The 22821-nt window shown below is 41.5% G+C and overlaps 2 protein-coding genes across 2 annotated transcripts in view; both read left to right on the top strand.

The window, feature by feature from the left end:
* The first annotated feature begins 285 nt into the window (after window positions 1–285).
* On the top strand, window positions 286–11571 carry LOC120030950 (synaptonemal complex protein 1-like). Its single transcript, XM_038976457.1, has 8 exons — window positions 286–414; window positions 9347–9409; window positions 9487–9549; window positions 9804–9920; window positions 9999–10109; window positions 10226–10318; window positions 10427–10501; window positions 11509–11571. The coding sequence occupies exons 1-8, from the start codon at window positions 286–288 to the stop codon at window positions 11569–11571; spliced, it is 714 nt and encodes a 237-aa protein (XP_038832385.1).
* A 2696-nt stretch (window positions 11572–14267) lies between these two features.
* Window positions 14268–22821, top strand: part of LOC120031330 (juxtaposed with another zinc finger protein 1-like) — a 36114-nt gene continuing 27560 nt past the window's right edge. The window contains exon 1 of the mRNA XM_038977037.1: window positions 14268–14401. Within this exon, the coding sequence (XP_038832965.1) occupies window positions 14287–14401 (115 nt within the window). The 5' untranslated portion in view covers window positions 14268–14286. The remainder of the gene's footprint in view (window positions 14402–22821) is intronic.

Here is a 22821-nt window from a genome sequence, read left to right as displayed (position 1 = left end):
GTAAATGTGGCCAGTCTCTGACCGCAACATTTATTTTTCGAATAACGTTAGCTAGTTAACGTTAGCTAACGTCAGCCAGCATAGCTGACATTAGCGACAGTAGCTAGCTAAAATTAGCTAGATGTTTGCTGTTTTGACGACATTTCAGTTTGCTAACTAAGGTTTTATGAAGAAAAAATTGCCAAAGGCCCTTGCTTGCTACTTTACTAAATGTCAATAGCGTGTTGTTGTCGTCAATTAGCTACTATAGCTAGCTAACATTAACGTTACCATTTCGTTTTCAGGATGGAGAGAGGATTCAACTTCAAGCTGTTGGTGCCTCCTAGAGTCAACCCAATCCCAGGACAGGTTTCTACCGTCAAACCACAGGAAATAGTGGAGGATGGGGGATGTTTCATGCAAGCTTTGCAGCAGGTAACGTTACCTCAGCTTTTTGTTTTGTTTGAAATACAATTGTTTGGTATTTTGTCAATATGAATGACTTTACACTGATGTGCTACTTCATTTCTTAGGGTTATAATAAATGTTTGGACAAAGAGTCAAACATGCCTTTTCCCTCTATGAATACGGTTGTGCCAACAAAACCCACCAGATCAGGTATTTTATTACCATATGCATTATACTTAAAAAATTCATATGGAACTTTAATTTCAGAAATCTCAACAACAAAAAATAACATTTAGGGCTGGTTTGTCAAACCCAGATACTCCATTGAAGGTGCTTTTTAGTCAAGGAAATAGGGATAGGCTAAACCGGGCCCTACAGTTTTGTGCAAAATGTATATATTCTAAATCATGAGTTGCACATGCATCTCGAGTTAGAATTATTTTCTCATAGATTTTCTCTCCCCTCAAAAGATGTATTCAAGATGAAAGTTGTGCCACCAATGGAAAATGAAGAAGTAAGTCAACTTAGTTTGGTGTGAACACAGATAAAAACATAATAGTATGTGATGTGACTTGGAGCTGGTGGGACGTGGCATGGGACGTGGGGGAATAAAACTGCTATAGAGAGCAGAGGGGGATGTTTGCTTTGCCAAGCCCCTTGATTCCTGAAGTTTCCCTATACGTTCACCTGTTTATATTACACCAATGAGTATCAACAAGAGTGGGTCTTTAGAAAACCACTTGGGATGTTCCAAACATTTATTTCTGAAAAGGCGCAATGGTCACGTCAACTTTAGCACGCCACAATATACAGTGCATTCTGAAAGTATTCAGACCCCTTACCTTTTTCCACATTTTTTACGTTACAGCCTTTTCTAAAATGTATTAAATAATTTTCCCCCCATCAATCTCCACACAATACCACATAATGACAAAGCCAAAACAGGTTTTTAAATTTTTTGGCAAATTTATTAAGAATTAAAAACTTTAATACCTTATTTACATAAGTATTCAGACCCTTTGCTATGAGACTCGAAATTGAGATCAGGTGCATCCTGTTTCCATTGATCATCCTTGAGATGTTTCTACAACTTGATTGGACTCCACATTTGGTTATTTCAATTGATTGGACATGATTTGGAAAGGCACACACCTGTCTATATAAGGTCCCACAGTTGACAGTGCATGTCAGAACAAAAACCAAACCATGAGGTCAAAGGAATTGTCCATAGAGCTCCGAGACAGGATTGTGTCGAGGCACAGATCTGGGGAAGGGACCAAAACATTTCTGCAGCATTGAAGGTCCCCAAGAACACAGTGGCCTCCATCATTCTTAAATGGAAGAAGTTTGGAACAACCAAGACTCTTCCCAGAGCTGGGCGCCCGACCAAACTGAGCAATCGGGGGAGAAGGGCATTGATCAGGGAGGTGACCAAGAACCCGATGGTCACTCTAGAGTTCCTCTGTGTCGATAGGAGAACCTTCCAGAAGGACAACCATCTCTGCAGCACTCCACCGATCAGGCCTTTATGGTAGAGTGGCCAGACGGAAGCCACTCCTCAGTAAAAGGCACATGACAGCCCACTTGGAGTTTTCCAAAAGGCGCCTGAAGAACTTTCAGACCTTGAGAAACAAGATTATCTGGTCTGATGAAGCCAAGATTGAACTCTTTGGCCTGAATGCCAAGCGTCACATCTGGAGGGAACCTGGCACCATCCCTACGGTGAAGCATGGTGGTGGCAGCATCATGCTGTGGGGATGTTTTCCAGGGGCAGGGACTGGGAGACTAGTCAGGATCAAGGGAAAGATGAACGGAGCAATGTACAGAGAGATCCATGATGAAAACCTGCTCCAGAGCGCTCAGGACCTCAGACCGGGGTGAAGGTTCACCTTCCAACAGGACAATGACCCTAAACACATGGCCAAGACAACTCAGGAGTGGCTTTGGGACAAGTCTCTGAATGTCCTTAAGTGGCCCAGCCAGAGCGCGGACTTGAACCCATTCGAACATTTCTGGAGAGACCTGAAAATAGCTGTGCAGCGACTCTCCCCATCCAACCTGACCGATCTTGAGATCATCTGCAGAGAAGAATGGGAGAAACTCCCCAAATACAGGTGTGCCAAGCTTGTAGAGTACCTTACGATGACTCTAAGCAGTAATCGTTGCCAAAGATGCTTCAACAAAGTAAAGGGTCTGAATACTTATGTACAGTTTTTTTTTATTTTATACATTTGCAAACATTTCTACAAACCTGTTTTTGCTTTGTCATTATGGGGTATCGTGTGTAGTAGATAGATGAGGGAATAAAAATACATTTTAGAATAAGACTGTAACGTAACAAAATGTGGAAAAAGCCAAGGTGTCTGAATACTTTCTGAATGCACTGGAAGCCTAGATCAGAGGTATTCGAAGTCAGGGTCGTGGGGGAATTGGAGTAGGGTTCCCCCAATTAAAATAATAATAATAATTTGGGTAGGAACAAAAAATGAAGAGTACAAATTATTGTATGGGACAACATTCAAACGTTTTTGGGAAAGATACATTGATAAGAAATATGAACATTTAATGAATTTCAGGTTATTTGTTGATGTAAACATTGAAATGGACTGATTTTAAGGTTGTGTCATTAGATTTGGGGAGGGGTGGGGTCACCAGAAATTCTGGCTAAAGAAATGGGGTCCCTTCTGAAAGAGTTTGAATACCACTGGCCTAGATAGATAACACATTCTACAACTCACCAGCAAGCCAATATTAGTTGAGTGTTAATCTCTGGTGGACAGACTACGGAAACATAAATGGTACCGTAGGTCTGTCATGATACAACGGGATGTGGGAGATAGCGAGCAGCATTAGTTCCGGTCCTTGGGTTTTTTGTCACCGGTTATTTGGAAAAATCAAGATTTGGTGTGGTGTGGCGAATTTCGGAAGGGGAGGGGACATTTGGCCCATAGACTTGCCCGTATCTTGCAAAGAGAGAGGGTAGAGCTCCTCGTTCTATCTCTTCTCTTAACACTTCTTTAACCAGAACTTAATCGAGCATCTGATCAATTATGCAAGACTTTAGTTCTGGGTTAACCGAGATTAGTCGCATGTGAGCAAATTAGCCTTTATCTCAATTTAGCCTTTATCTCAATTCTCAGGAGCATTAGTTTTACATAATAGGCTGTGATTCAGAGGAGACTGGAGGAAATAGCTATAGGAGGACAAGCTCATTGTAAAGACTGGAATGGAATAAATGGAACGTATCAAACATATGGAAACCACGTTTGACTCCGTTCCATTGATTCCATTCCAGCCATTACAATGAGCCTGTCCTCCTATAGCTCATCCCACCAGCCTCCGCTGATGTGATTATGCATAGATTATGCTGTACAGTTCTGACATGTGTTTTCTAAATCTTCTTAGACCAATTGCAAACCCAGTCAGCTGTATTCAAAACTGTTTGAAGAAGTTCAGAAAGTAAAATATTGGAAAGTCAAAGTGGACTCAGAAGCTGTGCAAAAAGACAGGAAGCTGCAAGAAAACAAAAGAACAATTGAAACCCAACGTAAAGCCATTCAAGAATTGCAGGTATGTACCAGTAAATGTACAGGTATAGGCCTATATTGAAAAGACAGAGTAAAAATGCTAAAGTCCTTAAAAAAAAAGTATTATTATTATTATATATCCTATTTTTCCTTTCCTTTATGTTTTAGTTCGGAAATGAAAGCCTCAGCATAAAACTAGAGGATCAGATCAGTGAGAATGATGATCTGCAGAACAAGTATGTATTTGATTATAACATGATACTGTCACTATAGATTGTATCATCATCATTCTGCTTTTTTCTTTAATGTTTATTTTTCCAACAGAAACAATGCAACACGGAACCTATGTAATATACTAAAGGATACGTTTGAAAGATCAGCTGAGAAAATCCATCTATGTGAGTAAAACATGCCGACTACTCAGCCTAAGTGTACATGCTAGTTGCCTGAATGCGAAATGATGACATTTTGTGGTCTACGTTGTCCTCAAACCAACCTATGTTCTCTTAGTTGAATCTGAAAGAGAGGAAACCCATCACTTGTTCATGGAAAACAGTGAAACTATTCAGGTGAATATTATAATTTTCTGTTCTTTTGATAAAAATAATATAAATTATATAATTGTTTTGTTATCTTCATTAATATGGCGTCAGTTATATGATGCTAGTGAAGAAGAATATTTGTAAAAACATTTTTATTAATTGTTATAGAGGATGAATTCTGCCTTTGAAAGCCTACGTATTCAAGCAGAAACTGACCGCCATGAAATGCTGAAAGGTATGTATACTTGAAATATATCATCATCAATGCACTTGTATTGTGTTGTTGTGAACATAACACTAGGCACTTTACACAGTATATAAAAAGAGAACAATAACTCCAATGATGTGAATATTTTACAGTCAAAGAGGATTTGGAAGAATTTGCCGTTTTAAAGGAGAAGTTTGAGAAAGAATTCAGTATGAAAGAAGAAGAGGTTGGTCTATAACTGACTGAACATGAGTAGAGTAATGGACACCCTCTCTGAGTGGTTCCTAAAACACACATTTTCGGTAACCTATTGTCACAAACAATATGAACAGTATTTGGCGTTGTGTATGTAGACTATGGAAACTGAAAATGTCTCTTACAGGTTGTGATACTTCAGATGAAAATGAAGGACAAAGAAAAAGAACTTCAGGCAATCCTGCTCAACCTCCATGAAACCCTAGAGAGTTGCAAACGGTTACAACAGGCAGCACGTAAGATGGGCACTTTTTGTTCATTGATTAGGCCTAGGTCTTAAGCCCTATTTGGACGGGACTAGTATTACTAGAGACGTTGGTTATGTAATTACCTATTAGCACTTGAGATGCGTTTATGGATGAGAAAGTGAACTTGCCATGTCCAACAAAGTTAACCTCAGTGGATCGGGGATGCTTTGTGTTCTATTGATCTACTGCCTACTACATCAACAGCCAGGGTTTCTTTAAAGAGACAATCAGCAGTTGAAACACTAACAATGCCTTCTCCCGCCCCTGTTTTGGTAAAAAAAACTTAGGGATGGGGTTAAAGAAGTGTAACCACTCGCATCCATGATATCAACATTATAGTTGTAATCATGTTTTTAGGCTATATAGTGTTTGTTTACATTTACATTGTTTACAAACAGAGTAAAACAAGCTTATATTTTTGGTTCTGATGGGGTACGACAGTTGAACTAAGCTCATGAGGCATTTATAAGTTATATTCTCCAAGAATCAATGGCTACATATCAATAATTCACAAATCTCAAAATGGATGTAGTAATAAGCCTATAACCGCAATACTTTTTTATTGCGTATTTAGGCTTAATTAAACTGATGCATTTGGCAATGTTCAATTTCAGTTAACTGGCACAAAAGGTATAAACAAAAGTATTCACTTTGAAAGTTGATAAAGACAGGCCAGTTATATGAAATATACACTGTATACAAAAGTATGTGTATGTATGGTCACCTTTACCCCCCCCACCCCGTGCACAAAGCGAGGTCCATACAGAAATGGTTTGTCGAGATCGGTGTGGAAGAACTTGACTGGCCTGCACAGAGCCTTGACTTCAACCCCATCGAGCAACTTTGGGATGCATTGGAACGCCGACTGCGAGCCAGGCCTAATCGCCCAACATCAGTGCCCAACCTCACTCTTGTGGCTGAATGGAAGCAAGTCCCCGCAGCAATGTTCCTACCACTAGTAGAAAGCCTTCCCAGAAAAGTGGAGGCTTTTATAGCAGCAAAGGGTGGGACCAACTACATATTAAGGCCCATGATTTTGGAATTTGATGTTTGCCATGCAGGTGTCCACATACTTTTGGTAATGTAGTGTATATGCAGCACTTTGTTTTAAGCTTCAATTGATCAAATCAGTTCTATGTTTTCTTGCTCAAACTGCAAGCAATACTTGTCAAACTCTAATGTCACGGGAAACACAGTGATGTCGATAAGAACGAGAGTAGTAATATCGGAGGACATTGGTTATTCTGGCTGGAATTGTTACTCTCCTGCCATGGCAGATTCAGGACTAAAATTACAGATGTGGTCTTTTGTTCTTGTGCACAATTACATTACGCTCAGTAAAATGAATTCCATCCGAATAGGTCTTGGTGAACTTTTAAATCCATTTCATGCATTTTACTGGAAGTGAAACTTCCTTACTCCTGTATAATATCATATTTTACGACAAGAACATTAACATCTTATTTCCTTTGACAGAACAACACCAGGAAGCCCTTCAACGTTCCAAACAAGAACAACAATCTCTGTTAGAAAGTCTGCAAAGTGCAGAACAGCTCAATGAAGAATGTGAGGTTAGTATGTTGTTTTGTACTCCAATATGCTAATAAAAAGTATATTTAAACGCAAGTTATGCAGTTCATCATGTATATTCCAAGGAGGCATATGTTGGTCATTTTACATTCTAAGTTGTTATTTATCTTTATGTGGCTGTGGACAGTACATAATGAGACAATGGAAAACGTGCATTGTTACTTTAAATCTCTATAGGAAAGTAGAAAAGCTATTGCTACAGCATTAGAAAGCAACAAAGAGGAGAATGCAAAGGTCATTGCCAAGAAAGACTCAAGCTTGGAAGAGCTCAACAAAATAAAAGATCAACAAGCAGACAAGCTTGTACAGATTCAGGCCACAGCCCAGGAATTTCAGACATCATTAACAGTTGAGATACAGAGGTGGGAAATGAATAAAGTTACTATTTTGTCCCCTGTTTGGTGAACCCCAAAATGTTAATCAAGATTCTTATATTACTTTGAATGTTAACTTGTTTCTCAGGGCAAAAGAACTTGAACTGAAGCTTACGGCAGTCACAGAGGAACTTCACAGGAAAAACCTTGAATTAGGTAAAGTATTGCTCGGCTTCGCCTCGTACTTGCGACTGTGCTAAAAAAAAAAGTGTATCACACACCCTTTCGTGTTACAATTGCTTTATTTTTCGAACATTGACATTTGTTTTTAGCTTGTATGCAACCAGAGATTAAATATAAATTTTGTTTTCTAGGAGAGATCAAAGAACAGAAAGAAAAGAAAGACAGACAGTTACAAATCCTTGAAGATGAATTGGTAAAGATTATATGTCCCCTATGTTTTGTGAACTCAAATTGGCACTTCCCTCATAACTGTCATGCCTTGTCCATGGTGAGGTTAATGAAAGAGCAATTATTTTACTCTTGCCTTTAGGATGTCAAAAATAAATCCATACAGTCACTAGAGGAAACCATTAAAGTTGTGGAGACCAGAACATCAGAACTCACCACAGAGCTTGAGGGGAAACATGCTGAAATTCACCACGTTAAGGTAAGATGATGTTCAGATGATCGTTGTGTAGATACATTTATAGCGCTACTTATTCATAAGGATATTGTTTGCATAAATCTTATTATCTTTTAATATTGGAATATGTTGTACCCTTCTAGAATAAAGTGGAAAACATTTCTGTTGAAAACATTTTACTGGAAAAGGCTCTTGGAAATGCTGAAACGATGCAAAACGACTTGAAAGAAAAAGCCAATATGACTGAGGTTTCATTCTATTAATTGTATTTTCCTTGCACAATATTGGCAATGCATATTTGTGTTTACATTTTTTGTTTGACACCTGTACATACAAGAAATTGTTAATATGTTGTATCCCACAGAGGAAAATAAAAGAGATTGAGGGGCAGTTATCTGCTGCAATGAGAAGAGATGAAAAATCCATCAAGGAGAAAGAGAATCTAAAGACAGACATTGTACAGCATGAGTGAGTCCTTGGATGTTCAAGTATAAAGTATTCAATAACCTGACGGATAGTTTTCCTCCATGTCTCTAAATAATACTGAATGTAAATTATCCAGGGTGAAGTATAAGGAGCTATTAGCAAGTTTCAATCAGCTGCAGCTTGAGAAGAAGACTATTCTGGAGCAGATTCAGAATGAATCCTCAGAGGCAAACATTCTGGTAGCACAACTTAAGGTCTGTATGAATTGAACATGTGATGCTGTCTGTATAGAATAATACAGAATAATGGAGCAGTTTGCTGATAATTCATGGTATTGTGTTGGGAATATTCTTGTCATTCAGGAGAGCGAGGCAAAAGAGATGAAGATGAAGAAGGAAATTGAAAGACTCCAAGAAGAAAACCACCAATTACGGTCAGTTAGAGTTAATTGTTTATAAATATTTAGTAATGATAGTCATTATACAATGCTGCTGCATGCAGCAACATTTATTTGTTTTTTCAAAATCATTCACCTTTTTCCTGTAGAGGGGAATTGAAATCCTTAAATGTCAAAGTTGAAGAGCAAGGCCAAGACACTGAGAATCTGCAGAAGAAACTTGAAGAAAGTGTAAGCAAATCACTGTCTATGAGGTTGGAATAATATTGTGAAATTGTGAAAATTATGATAATTCCCTTTTAGTGTAAAAGCAGTTTGAAAAGACCGCCTGAAATTTCTGCATGTTTTGGTGGAATGGAGTTTTGGCCTGCCTGATGTCATCACCATGTGGTAAATTAGTTAATAGACCAATAAGAAAGAGTGTTCCAACCTCTGCCAATAACAGCTAGTTTTCAGTTTCCCCCTCCCTACTCAAACCACTCCCAGATAGTCCTAGCAGAATTCTTGCTTGAGAAATTGCTCTTTGCTAAGAAGTTATTTTTGTTTATTTTTTTACCATTTTATTTTAAAACAATCACAGAAAGGTACTTAATTGTTACCCAGAAAATATTTGATATTGAGATAAAACGTCTGTATTGGAACTTTCAACGTGATGTCAGTGTAACACTGTTTTTCAACAACAACAAAAATATGGCCAAGTACTGTAAATGTCCAAATCTAAATGCACGTCTGTTTTATTCTATATTCACACTGATGAGTGATAGTAAATAAAGTTCACTATTTTCTGTTTGACTTCATTTCTATAGTGTGGAGATCTGCAGGCTGAGCTCTCAAAGAAAGATAAACAAATGAAAGCAGTGGAGTCAAAGGTGATTATCAAAGTCATGTCTACACTTGGATTATTTTGTCTTTAATTATCTTATCAAACACTGCTTTTTCTCTCTAGCTGTCCAACCTGAAGATAAAATTAGAGAGTAAAACTAAAGTCCAGGACGAATACCAAAAAGAGGTTTGTGTTGACTAAGAAATCGATTATAAAATGACAAATGAATTATACAATAATATAAACTGTTCAGCTTTCTATAACCTGTTTTTCATTCACTTGTTCTCAGAACAAAACGTTGAAGAAACAAATTGCAGTTGAGACAGCAAAATCCAGTGAACTTGAAAATGAGGTACCGCGTGGCTTTAAATGGTAATTTACAAGACAAGTGTAACATTGTAATTCAGTTGTGATGCAACTTGGTTTTTCATCCATTACAGATAAACAAATTGAAAGAGGAGTCAGAAAATGTTCAACGATCAAATGAAGAGGAATGTAAAAATTTGCTTGATGACCTTGAAACCAAATCAACATCTGAGACAGAGCTTCAGAAAAAGGTGCTTATTGGAAGTTAATAATATGGTACATTCTGGTAGATGTGGCAACATACTTGCTGCACATGTTGATCCCTGCAGGTGCAAAAGCTACATCTTACAGCAACAGATGCCGTCAAGAGTAAGGAAGATACTGAAATCAAATGTCAGAACAAGATAGCAGACATGGTTGCCTTGATGGAAAAGCACAAGGTAAAGTTATCTTTAGGGCAATATCCACAGATTACACCAACACCGTGCCATCTTGCATGTTGTATGAAATGTTATCCATGTGTGTTTGTTAACATTTAGTTCTCTGTTGGTATCAGAACCAGTATGACAAAATGGTTGACGAGAAAGATGCAGAGCTTGATGAGAAGAAGAGGAAAGACATGGAGGCAACTGCTAATAGAACATCACTGGTATGCTACAATATAGTAGAGAAATACACATGAGATTGGATTAACTGGGAACATTTCAGTAGAGTGTTATACCTCTGCTTCTTGGATATTTTTCTGATTTTTTCTCAGGAATTGGCGCTGTCACAGCAGAACATTGAGAATGACCGTTTGAAGGAACAACTAAAGAAAGAAATGAACGAGAGGGTAAGTGTGTCATGTCCCATGCTGACAAAGCTGTGTCAGGTGACAAATGTTGTCTATTTACTCAGTCATGATGTCATGTTGGGTTGTAGGAAAGCTTACTACAAGAGATTACAGACCTGAAAAAAGAAAAGAAAATGAGCAGGCAACTGAAGACACAGGATGAACAGGTAGATATTCAGATATCAGAGCATTACAACAGTTTGTGTTGTTTAAAAGTGTCTGACAAAAATTGTTATTTTAAATTTTTTATATTTACATATTAGCTGCCTGAGCCAAAGTCCAAAGAAGTTAAGTGTTCTGAAATCCCCAAAGTATACTCCTCCGCCAAGATGCCTATGTTCCGTTTGGCAAAGGACAGTCAGAGAAAGACAAAAAAAGCCTCTGTAACCCCATCCCAAACCTCAGAGAAAATAGTTGTGACTCCAAACATTAATGTAAGTGATCATGAACTTCTTAAAAATGCTTGTGTTCAGGTCAAACATTTTCTGAAATGTTTCTCCACTACATCCATGTGCATCATCACTGTATAATACCTTAGATGAACTGATATTGTTGATGTGTCAAAGGAAATGGAAAACGAAGCCCCAAAAACTCCATCTTGGAGCTCCATGACTAGAGTTGCAGCAACACCACGAATTAAGGTATTGGAATTGGTTGATTATTTTGTGTGCTGTATTCATAATGCATAACTTAGGCTATTCAATAATAAATTATCTGTATGTTGAATGATCACCGTAGAATTGATTAGATGAACTGACGTGGTACTGTATGTTTCATGCGTCAAAGGAAACCGAAGCTCTCAGAACTCCATCTTGGAGCTCCACCAATATAGTTAGTGCAACACCACGGATTAAGGTATTGGAGTATGTTGATAGATTTTTTTATGTTTAGTATTCATTAACTGTGTTTTCATTTATTGACTGTGATATGTGAGCCATTCCCCCAGAGGATTCTCTCCATCCTATTTGTTTGTGAGTGATTGAGTGATTTTCTCCACAGTCTTACAGAATCAGAACTCCTCCGTCCACTGGGAAATCTGTGCCCTGGGGGAAGAGCACCTTGGAGCTTGACCCCAAGTCTGACAGCTCGGAACATAATGATTTATTGGTAAATAATGCTTCAAGATCTAATGAACACACTGCTTGAACTTGGGTAGACTTAAAACATTGGATTTGTTCAAACTCAGGATTTATTATCATAACTTTATATGCAAGCTGTATGGTGTGCACATGCACATTTAATTGTGGAAATAATTTTGCTTTACATATCACATCTTCTAACTTGGGTCTTTCTGGTTCGTATAATGGCAGAGCATTGCAGTTGCAACTGATCCATTCAAGAGCCGCCTGCAGCCAAGTGTCCCAGCAGCACAGAATAAAAAAGTGGACATATTCAGGAAGGTAGAATGAGCCAGCCTTACATTAACACCAAATACTTGACTTACTTGGCAGTACACCCTCTGTATTATGAAATAAGTTGTGAAATACCATATTGCATTGTATGGTATAGTCTATACTCTGCAACTTCTAAAATATAGTCTGTAACTTAAAAGTAGTTAATGCTGTGATGTCCAGGTCATTATTAGTCTGTAATGTTTCAGATCCAGAGCCCTGCCATTCAGAAATCACCTGGGAGTACTTTAAAGCTCGCTGCAATGAAAAGGATGCGGGATGCTGGTTGGACATCTGTCACTGGTGCTGAAAAGAAGAAGAAAAAAACAGTTGAAAAGATCTTTGCATAAGAAGCAAGTGCTGTGCTTTTCAAGATAGACCGTTTTCTGTGTGTCTGCCAAATCTGAAAACGGTCTATGCTATTTTCATTACACCACTGCTCTAAAATTTCATTCATGTCTATAGTTGTCTGATGCTTGGAAAGCTGTTGACCGAAATAGGAATTTCAAATGCAAGTCAAACAAATTTGAAATGAACCAAGTATGTTATATTGTTTTGTTGTTACTGTTTAGCAACTTTACTCACATTATTCATGGCAAAATATGTCAAATTTTTGTTGTTTTGAGCAAACTTGCCTCCTTTAACTCTATTCAACATGAATAAGTTAATGTTTTCATGAAATTGATTTTATTTGTTTGTAACATTGTTTTTGCTTGTGCGGTTTTTATGAACCTATACACTATATATGCAAATGTATGTGGACACCCCTTCAAATTAGTGGATTTGGCTACTGCCGAGTGCTGAAGTGTGTAAAAATTGCCTGTCATTTGCAACACTCACTACCGAGTTTCAAACTGCCTCTGGAAGCAACTTCAGCACAATAACTTTTCATCGGGAGCTTCATGAAAGGGGTTTCCATTGCCGAGCAGCCTCAGATCACCAAACGCAATGCAGTCCGATGGACAAATCTGGGTTTGGTGGATGCCAGGAGAATGCTACCTGCCTGAATGCATAGTACCGACTAAAGTTTGGTTGAGGAGGAATAATGGTCTGGGACTGTTTTTCATGGTTCGGGCTAGGCCCCTTAGTTCCAATGAAGGGAAATCTTAACGCTACAGCATACAATGACATTCTAGACGATTCTGTGCTTCCAACTTTGTGGCAATAGTTTGGGGAAGGCCCTTTCCAGTTTCAGCAGTTTCCTGTGCACAAAGCGAGGTCCATGCAGAAATTCTTTGTCAAGATCGGTGTGGAAGAACATGACTGGCCTGCACAGAGCCCTGACCTCAACCCCATTGAACACCTTTGGGATAAATTGGAATGCCGACTGTGAGCCAGGCCTAATCGCCCAACATCAGTGTCTGACTTCACTAATGCTCTTGAGGCTGAATGGAAGTAAGTCCCTGCAGCAATGTTCCAACATCTAGTGGAAAGACTTCCCAGAAGAGTAAAGGCTGATATAGCAGCAAAAGGGGGACCAAATCCATATTAATGTCCATGATTTTATAATAAGATGTTGCAGGAGCAGGTGTCCACATACTTTTAGTGTATATTGCGTTTAGCAACGTTGTATGACGTATTGTTATTTATATTACTACCAATTAAAATGATGCTTCAATTTGTTAGTCATTTATTTGTATTTACTCAGATGGTAATATTCTCCCTCTGACTAACACACCCGTTTTAAACATTTTAAAGTGACCCTCCCTAATTAGGATCCCAGGGGAAACAATGACCAAAAGTAAGGTTCCTACTACCCTATCACATAATTCAAACAGGTATGGTGTTTTAGAAATGTGTTGCCTACTGTTCTGGCCTACAATTCACAATATTGTAACGCAATACGTCAAGTATATTATTGACGTCGATTATAAAGTGAGTTACCTAAGGGGTGCTCAACAGGCAATAATATTGTCACTGTCCTTATTTATTATTGTATTTTTTTTATTTAACTAAGCATGTCGGTTAAGAACATTTTATTATTTACAATGATGGCCTAGGAACCATGGGTTAACTTTTCCTAGGGGCAGAACAGCAGATTTTTACCTTGTCAGCTCGAGGATTCGATCTAGCAACCTTTCCGTTATTAGTCCAACGCTCTAACCACTAGAATACCTGCCGCCCTATTGCCGCAATCAAGTGCTAGTCGAAACTCGGAAATGTTCGACTTGCTAACTGGTTGTAGTTATTCACGTTCCGCGTTCAACAAATTAGCTAATCGAAATTTCCGAGTTTCCCAGTTCCGACTAGCACGTGAACATAGCCCCTCTGCTCTTTCTCGCTCCACTCTCCCACCCCATGCGTATGCTCCAGCTGCAAGCGCCGCTGCCTGCTGGTGTCTGTAGCTGACTCCCCTCACTGGCCCACATATTCAATGTACAGGTAGTTTAGACCATGACAGGCATCGCCGCTGCCTCCTTCTTCTCTAACATTTGTAGGTTCGGTGGTTGCGGACTCCACTTCGATTCGTTGGCCGAACTCATCGTGCACATTGAGGATAACCACATCGGTAAGTATTGAACGAACCAAACAGAAACAGTCAATCTGTGCTCACTCCACTTCTGCAATTGCCCTGGCTAGGGCTAGCTCGAACCAGTTAGCTAGCTATAGCTACTTCCTGCGTCTGACAGCGCTGTTGTTAGGTGTGGTATTGATGGGACGTTTGTCTTTAGATTTTGTTTACATACTGTCACGCTATAGTATTGCAATGTATAGCTACAAACTGCACGATTAGGAACCATCTCGCACTTCGGGAGCGCCAGTTGGTCAATGCATTCAAGGTTTACGCACGGAACCGTGTTGAGCTATTGCTCACTCTAGCTATTGCCATTTGCAGCCCTGTCTGTTTGCAGCACTAGGCCTAGGCAAGCTACGTTGCAAACACTTGCTAGATACTGCATCTAGGCAGCGCAATGATAGAACGAACAGTGGTGGGAAAAAATACTAAATTGTTATACTTAAGTAAAAGTAAAGATACATTAGTAGAAAATGACTCAAGTAAAAGTGAGTCACCCAGTAAAATACTACTTGAGTAAAAGTATTTGGTTTTATGTATACTTAAGTATCAAGAGTAAAAATGTAAATAATTTCAAATTCCTTATATTAAGCAAACCAGACGGCACCATTTTCTTGTTTTTTGTTTATTTACGGCTAGCCAGGGGCACACTCCAACACTGACGAATTTTACTAATGAAGTATGTGTGTTTAGGGAGTCCGCCAGATCAAAGTCAGTAGGGATGACCAAATATGTTATTTTGATAAGTGCGTGAATTTTTATGTCCTGCTAAGCATTTAAAAGGTTTCAAGTACTTTTGGGTGTCAGGGGAAAATGTATGGAGTAAAAATAAAATTTTCTTTAGGAATGTAGTGAAGTAAAAGTTGTCACAAATATAAATAGTAAAGTACAGATACCCCCAAAATCTACTTTAGTACTTTAAAGTATTTTTACTTGAGTACTTTACACCACTGAGAACGAACCATTGTTGACAACTTGAGTAGCTTTAAATAAACCTAATTGAAGATCAAGCTCCTTAGTTTGTTGACAATTACTGTTTTTACACTGTTCTAACGGTGCCTTCCTTGTTACTATGACATTACAATGGCCATGGGGCTCAGATCACAGTGCATGTTATACTCATGCATTATAATTTCATTCAGAATTTGTGAGTCTCTCTCACACAAACTGCTAGAGTATGCAGTTGTGCAGCAGACAGTAGAGGAGTACAGAACAGTGGAGGTGAATGTTAGTCACCCTGGGAGACGTGTGGGCGTGAGTCTTGTCGTGCTGCACAGAGTTACTGAATATTGATGAACCTGGATGTGGGTCACATCAAGCCCCCACCTCTTCTCACTCACACATGATGTTGTCCCTCAAGGGTCACAGTAACAGAAGATCCTCCCATATTGATTAAGCTTCTATCATTGTGAACATGATGCCTGTCTCTGATCAGCTGGCAACCATTCCTAAAGACTCCAACCAACCACTGCATTCAGTCAGGCCTGACAGGATTCTGGCTCAAGATATAGGCAGTCTCTTGTTGCCTTTTTAGATCCATGACATCACCCCAGTCCAGAATGATAAACAATCTGTTCCAAAATCAATCGTATCCCTTGGCTGAACCCCAGAGAGAGCCCCTTGACCAGACCAAAACCATGAGATACAGTGCATTTGGAAAGTATTCAGGGTCCTTGACTATTCCACATTTTGTTACGTTAAAGCCTTATTCTAAAAATTATTAAGTCGTTTTTTCCCCTCATCAATCTAATACATTTTTGCAAATGTATTCAAACCAAAAAAACAGAAACATCACATTTACATAAGTCTTCAGACCCTTTACTCAGTACTTTGTTGAAGCACCTTTGGTAGCGATTACAACCTCGAGTCTTCTTGGGTATGACACTATAAGCTTGACACACCTGCATTTGGGGAGTTTCTCCCATTCTTCTCTCCAGATCCTCTCAAGCTGTGTCAGGTTGGATGGGGAGCGTCGCTGCACAGCCATCTCCAGAGATGTTCGATCAGGTTCAAGTCCAGGCTCTGTCTGGGCCACTCAAGGACATTCAGAGACTTGTCCCGAAGCCACTCCTGCGTTATCTTGGATGTGTGCTTAGGGTCATTGTCCTGTTGGAAGGTGAACTTTCACCCCAGTCTGAGGTCCTGAGTGCTCTCAAGCAGGTTTTCATCAAGGATCTCTTTGTACTTTGCTCCGTTCATCTTTGGGCTCCCAAGTGGCGCAGCGGTCAAAGGCACTGCATTCTCAGTGCAAGAGGCGTAGTCCCTGGTTCAAATCCAGGCTGCATCACATCTGGCCGTGATTGGGAGTCCCACAGGGCGGTGCACAATTGGCCCAGCATCGTCAAGGTTTGGCAGGGGTAGACCGTCATTGTAAATAAGAATTTGTTCTTATTAACTGACTTGCCTAGTAAAATAAAGGTTAAATAAAATCTTTCCCTCAATCCTGACTAGACTCCCAGTCCCTGCCTCTGAAAAACATCCCCACAGCATGATGATGCTGCCACCACCATGCTTCACTGTAGGGATGGTACCGGGTTTCCTTCAGATGTGACGCTTGGCATTCAGGCCAAAGAGTTCAATCTTGTTTCTCATGGTCAGAGTCCTTTAGGTGCCTTTTGGCAAACTCCAAGCGAGTTGTCATGTGCCTTTTACTGAGGAGTGGCTTCCGTCTGGCCACTCTACCATAAAGGCCTGATTGGTGGAGTGCTGCAGAGATGGTTGTCCTTTTGGAAGGTTCTCCTATCGACACAGAGGAACTATGGATCTCTGTCAGAGTCACCATTGGATTCTTGGTCACCTCCCTGACCAAGGCCCTTCTCCCCCGATTGCTCAGTTTGTCCGGGTGGCCAGCTCTAGGAAGAGTCTTGGTGGTTCTAAATTTCTTCAATTTAAAAATGGAGGCCACTGTGTTCTTGGGGACCTTCAATGCTGCAGAAATGTTTTGGTCCCTTCCCCAGATCTGTGCCTCGACACAATCCTGTCTCGGAGCTCTATGGACAATTCCTTTGACCTCATGGCTGATTTTTGCTCTGACATGCACTGTCAACTGTGGGACCTTTATATAGACAGGTGTGTGCCTTTCCAAATCATGTCCAATCAATTGAATTTACCACAGGTGGAGTCCAATCAAGTTGTAGAAACATCTCAACCATGATCAATTGAAACAGGATGCACCTGAGCTCAATTTCAATTCTCATAGCAGAGGGTCTGAATACTTACGTAAATAAGGTATTTCAGTTTTTTATTTTGAGTACATTTGCAAAAATGTCTAAACCTGTTTTTGCTTTTTCATTATGTGGTATTGTGTGTAGATTGATGAGGAAAACATTATATTTAATACATTTTAGAATAAGGCTGTAAAGTAACAAAATGTGTAAAAAGGGAAGGGGTCTGAATACTTTCAGAATGCACTGTAGGTTCATGGCTGCCACGCTACGGAAAATTAAACATGTCACTGGGTGGAATGCAGGGAGAAGTCCTGGCAGAGTTGTAATCATGGCACCATTTGCTACTTTTAGAGGACATTGGTTTAATGACTAGGTCTCTGTCTAGTTTGTTCCACCACATCCTTTATCACTTCGTTTATAAAAATGCCATTACCAAAAATTGTTGAGGGAACACTGAAATCCAAATTCAATATATTTGCATTAATGCTGTGTAGACTAGCCCATATCGTAATGCTGTGTAGACTAGCCCATATCGTAATGCTGTGTAGACTAGCCCATATCGTAATGCTGTGTAGACTAGCCCATATCGTAATGCTGTGTAGACTAGCCCATATCGTAATGCTGTGTAGACTAGCCCATATCGTAATGCTGTGTAGACTAGCCCATATCTTAATGCTGTGTAGACTAGCCCATATCTTAATGCTGTGTAGACTAGCCCATATCTTAATGCTGTGTAGACTAGCCCGTATCTTAATGCTGTGTAGACTAGCCCGTATCTTAATGCTGTGTAGACTAGCCCGTATCTTAATGCTGTGTAGACTAGGCCATATCGTAATGCTGTGTAGACTAGGCCATATCGTAATGCTGTGTAGACTAGCCCATATCTTAATGCTGTGTAGACTAGCCCATATCTTAATGCTGTGTAGACTAGCCCATATCTTAATGCTGTGTAGACTAGCCCATATCTTAATGCTGTGTAGACTAGCCCATATCTTAATGCTGTGTAGACTAGCCCATATCTTATAGGCCTGTTATTTGTATGTGTGTATTTAACAATTGATCAAATTGAGGGGCACGTGCTTTAGTTTTACTGGTGTGTGTTCATTTTGCGTGGTGGCGTTTTCTCAGGATCAGTGGGGATTGGAGAGGAGGTGTATGGTGACAAGGCATAGAGCACTACTTTTGACTGGAGCCCTATGGGTATCCAATGGTGTAGTGCTCTATAAAGGGAATAGGGTGCCTTTGGGATGTAGATAATGGACTGGCTGCATGGAGAGGGGATGGGTAATGAGAAATCCACCTGTTCTCTCTGCTAGGCCTGGGAGGCTCTATATGGCTGATCCCCCTGTTCTCTGCTAGGCCTGGGAGGCTATATGGCTGATCACCCTGTTCTCTCTGATAGGCCAGGGAGGCTATATGGCTGATCCCCCTGTTCTCTCTGATAGGCCTGGGAGGCTATATGGCTGATCCCCCTGTTCTCTCTGATATGCCTGGGAGGCTATATGGCTGATCCCCCTGTTTTCTCTGCTAGGCCTGGGAGGCTATATGGCTGATCACCCTGTTCTCTCTGCTAGGCCTGGGAGGCTATATGGCTGATCCCCCTGTTCTCTCTGCTAGGCCTGGGAGGCTATATGGCTGATCCCCCTGTTCTCTCTGCTAGGCCTGGGAGGCTATATGGCTGATCCCCCTGTTCTCTCTGCTAGGCCTGGGAGGCTATATGGCTGATCCCCCTGTTCTCTCTGCTAGGCCTGGGAGGCTATATGGCTGATCCCCCTGTTCTCTCTGCTAGGCCTGGGAGGCTATAGGGCTGACCCCCCCCCCCCATGGAGAGAGGGAGGCATGGAGAGAGGGAGGAGGTAGAGAGAGAGACTGAGGAATGCTTTTTGGATCATCAAGTCCCTCAGTCGGGCACCTGATTCCCTGTTTTGTTCAAGCTGGGCTGAAGCACATCTGGGTACGCTTTCACTCCATAGAGACTGAGGGGGGTTTGGGGTTGTCTGTCAGGGATAGGCTACATGGGGTCTTCCAGTCACAACAAGTGTTCCTCCTGTGATAGCCTAACCATACCACTGTTTAGCTGTGATATGGCTGTAGCCTCCATAATGCTGTTTAGAATGTCCAATTTTGTAGAATAACTCATTGTATTAGTAATGACATAACATTTTAACATGATAACATTTTAAATCCCATGCATTTCCCCAGTATTCATAGGGGTCCTAGTTTGATTGTTATACATTCAAAATGTTTAGTTGTATTTCTTTCAGAAGCCTTTATTAGTTTAATTTGACTGTTGGTGCAGAGAGGGAGCAGATATTTACATTGAGTTAGTCTGACCAACAGAGGGAGATGTGTCCACCGTCTGAGAGTGAGACAGCTGGGAAACTGCCTGCAACACTTCAGGTTGCCACAGTGAGACGGCTGGGAAACTGCCTGCAACACTTCAGGTTGCCACAATACATGCTGGGAAACTGCCTGCAACACTTCAGGTTGCCACAGTGAAACAGCTGGGAAACTGCCTGCAACACTTCAGGTTGCCACAATACATGCTGGGAAACTGCCTGCAACACTTCAGGTTGCCACAGTGAAACAGCTGGGAAACTGCCTGCAACACTTCAGGTTGCCACAATACATGCTGGGAAATTGCCTGCAACACTTCAGGTTGCCACAATACATGCTGGGAAACTGCCTGCAACACTTCAGGTTGCCACAATACATGCTGGGAAACTGCCTGCAACACTTCAGGTTGCCACAATACATGCTGGGAAACTGCCTGCAACACTTCAGGTTGCCACAGTGAGACGGCTGGGAAACTGCCTGCAACACTTCAGGTTGCCACAATACATGCTGGGAAACTGCCTGCAACACTTCAGGTTGCCACAATACATGCTGGGAAACTGCCTGCAACACTTCAGGTTGCCACAATACATGCTGGGAAACTGCCTGCAACACTTCAGGTTGCCACAATACATGCTGGGAAACTGCCTGCAACACTTCAGGTTGCCACAATACATGCTGGGAAACTGCCTGCAACACTTCAGGTTGCCACAGTGAAACAGCTGGGAAACTGCCTGCAACACTTCAGGTTGCCACAATACATGCTGGGAAACTGCCTGCAACACTTCAGGTTGCCACAGTGAAACAGCTGGGAAACTGCCTGCAACACTTCAGGTTGCCACAATACATGCTGGGAAATTGCCTGCAACACTTCAGGTTGCCACAATACATGCTGGGAAACTGCCTGCAACACTTCAGGTTGCCACAATACATGCTGGGAAACTGCCTGCAACACTTCAGGTTGCCACAATACATGCTGGGAAACTGCCTGCAACACTTCAGGTTGCCACAGTGAGACGGCTGGGAAACTGCCTGCAACACTTCAGGTTGCCACAATACATGCTGGGAAACTGCCTGCAACACTTCAGGTTGCCACAATACATGCTGGGAAACTGCCTGCAACACTTCAGGTTGCCACAATACATGCTGGGAAACTGCCTGCAACACTTCAGGTTGCCACAATACATGCTGGGAAACTGCCTGCAACACTTCAGGTTGCCACAGTGAAACAGCTGGGAAACTGCCTGCAACACTTCAGGTTGCCACAATACATGCTGGGAAATTGCCTGCAACACTTCAGGTTGCCACAATACATGCTGGGAAACTGCCTGCAACACTTCAGGTTGCCACAATACATGCTGGGAAACTGCCTGCAACACTTCAGGTTGCCACAATACATGCTGGGAAACTGCCTGCAACACTTCAGGTTGCCACAGTGAGACGGCTGGGAAACTGCCTGCAACACTTCAGGTTGCCACAATACATGCTGGGAAACTGCCTGCAACACTTCAGGTTGCCACAATACATGCTGGGAAACTGCCTGCAACACTTCAGGTTGCCACAATACATGCTGGGAAACTGCCTGCAACACTTCAGGTTGCCACAATACATGCTGGGAAACTGCCTGCAACACTTCAGGTTGCCACAATACATGCTGGGAAACTGCCTGCAACACTTCAGGTTGCCACAGTGAAACAGCTGGGAAACTGCCTGCAACACTTCAGGTTGCCACAATACATGCTGGGAAACTGCCTGCAACACTTCAGGTTGCCACAGTGAAACAGCTGGGAAACTGCCTGCAACACTTCAGGTTGCCACAATACATGCTGGGAAATTGCCTGCAACACTTCAGGTTGCCACAATACATGCTGGGAAACTGCCTGCAACACTTCAGGTTGCCACAATACATGCTGGGAAACTGCCTGCAACACTTCAGGTTGCCACAATACATGCTGGGAAACTGCCTGCAACACTTCAGGTTGCCACAGTGAGACGGCTGGGAAACTGCCTGCAACACTTCAGGTTGCCACAATACATGCTGGGAAACTGCCTGCAACACTTCAGGTTGCCACAGTGAGACGGCTGGGAAACTGCCTGCAACACTTCAGGTTGCCACAATACATGCTGGGAAACTGCCTGCAACACTTCAGGTTGCCACAATTCATGCTGGGAAACTGCCTGCAACACTTCAGGTTGCCACAATACATGCTGGGAAACTGCCTGCAACACTTCAGGTTGCCACAGTGAAACAGCTGGGAAACTGCCTGCAACACTTCAGGTTGCCACAATACATGCTGGGAAACTGCCTGCAACACTTCAGGTTGCCACAGTGAAACGGCTGGGAAACTGCCTGCAACACTTCAGGTTGCCACAATACATGCTGGGAAATTGCCTGCAACACTTCAGGTTGCCACAATACATGCTGGGAAACTGCCTGCAACACTTCAGGTTGCCACAATACATGCTGGGAAACTGCCTGCAACACTTCAGGTTGCCACAATACATGCTGGGAAACTGCCTGCAACACTTCAGGTTGCCACAATACATGCTGGGAAACTGCCTGCAACACTTCAGGTTGCCACAGTGAAACAGCTGGGAAACTGCCTGCAACACTTCAGGTTGCCACAATACATGCTGGGAAACTGCCTGCAACACTTCAGGTTGCCACAGTGAAACAGCTGGGAAACTGCCTGCAACACTTCAGGTTGCCACAATACATGCTGGGAAATTGCCTGCAACACTTCAGGTTGCCACAATACATGCTGGGAAACTGCCTGCAACACTTCAGGTTGCCACAATACATGCTGGGAAACTGCCTGCAACACTTCAGGTTGCCACAATACATGCTGGGAAACTGCCTGCAACACTTCAGGTTGCCACAGTGAGACGGCTGGGAAACTGCCTGCAACACTT

This window comes from Salvelinus namaycush, chromosome 37 (genome assembly GCF_016432855.1).
Source record: "Salvelinus namaycush isolate Seneca chromosome 37, SaNama_1.0, whole genome shotgun sequence".
NCBI classification, from domain to species: domain Eukaryota; kingdom Metazoa; phylum Chordata; class Actinopteri; order Salmoniformes; family Salmonidae; genus Salvelinus; species Salvelinus namaycush.
This window is presented reverse-complemented; position numbering and strand designations above follow the sequence as displayed.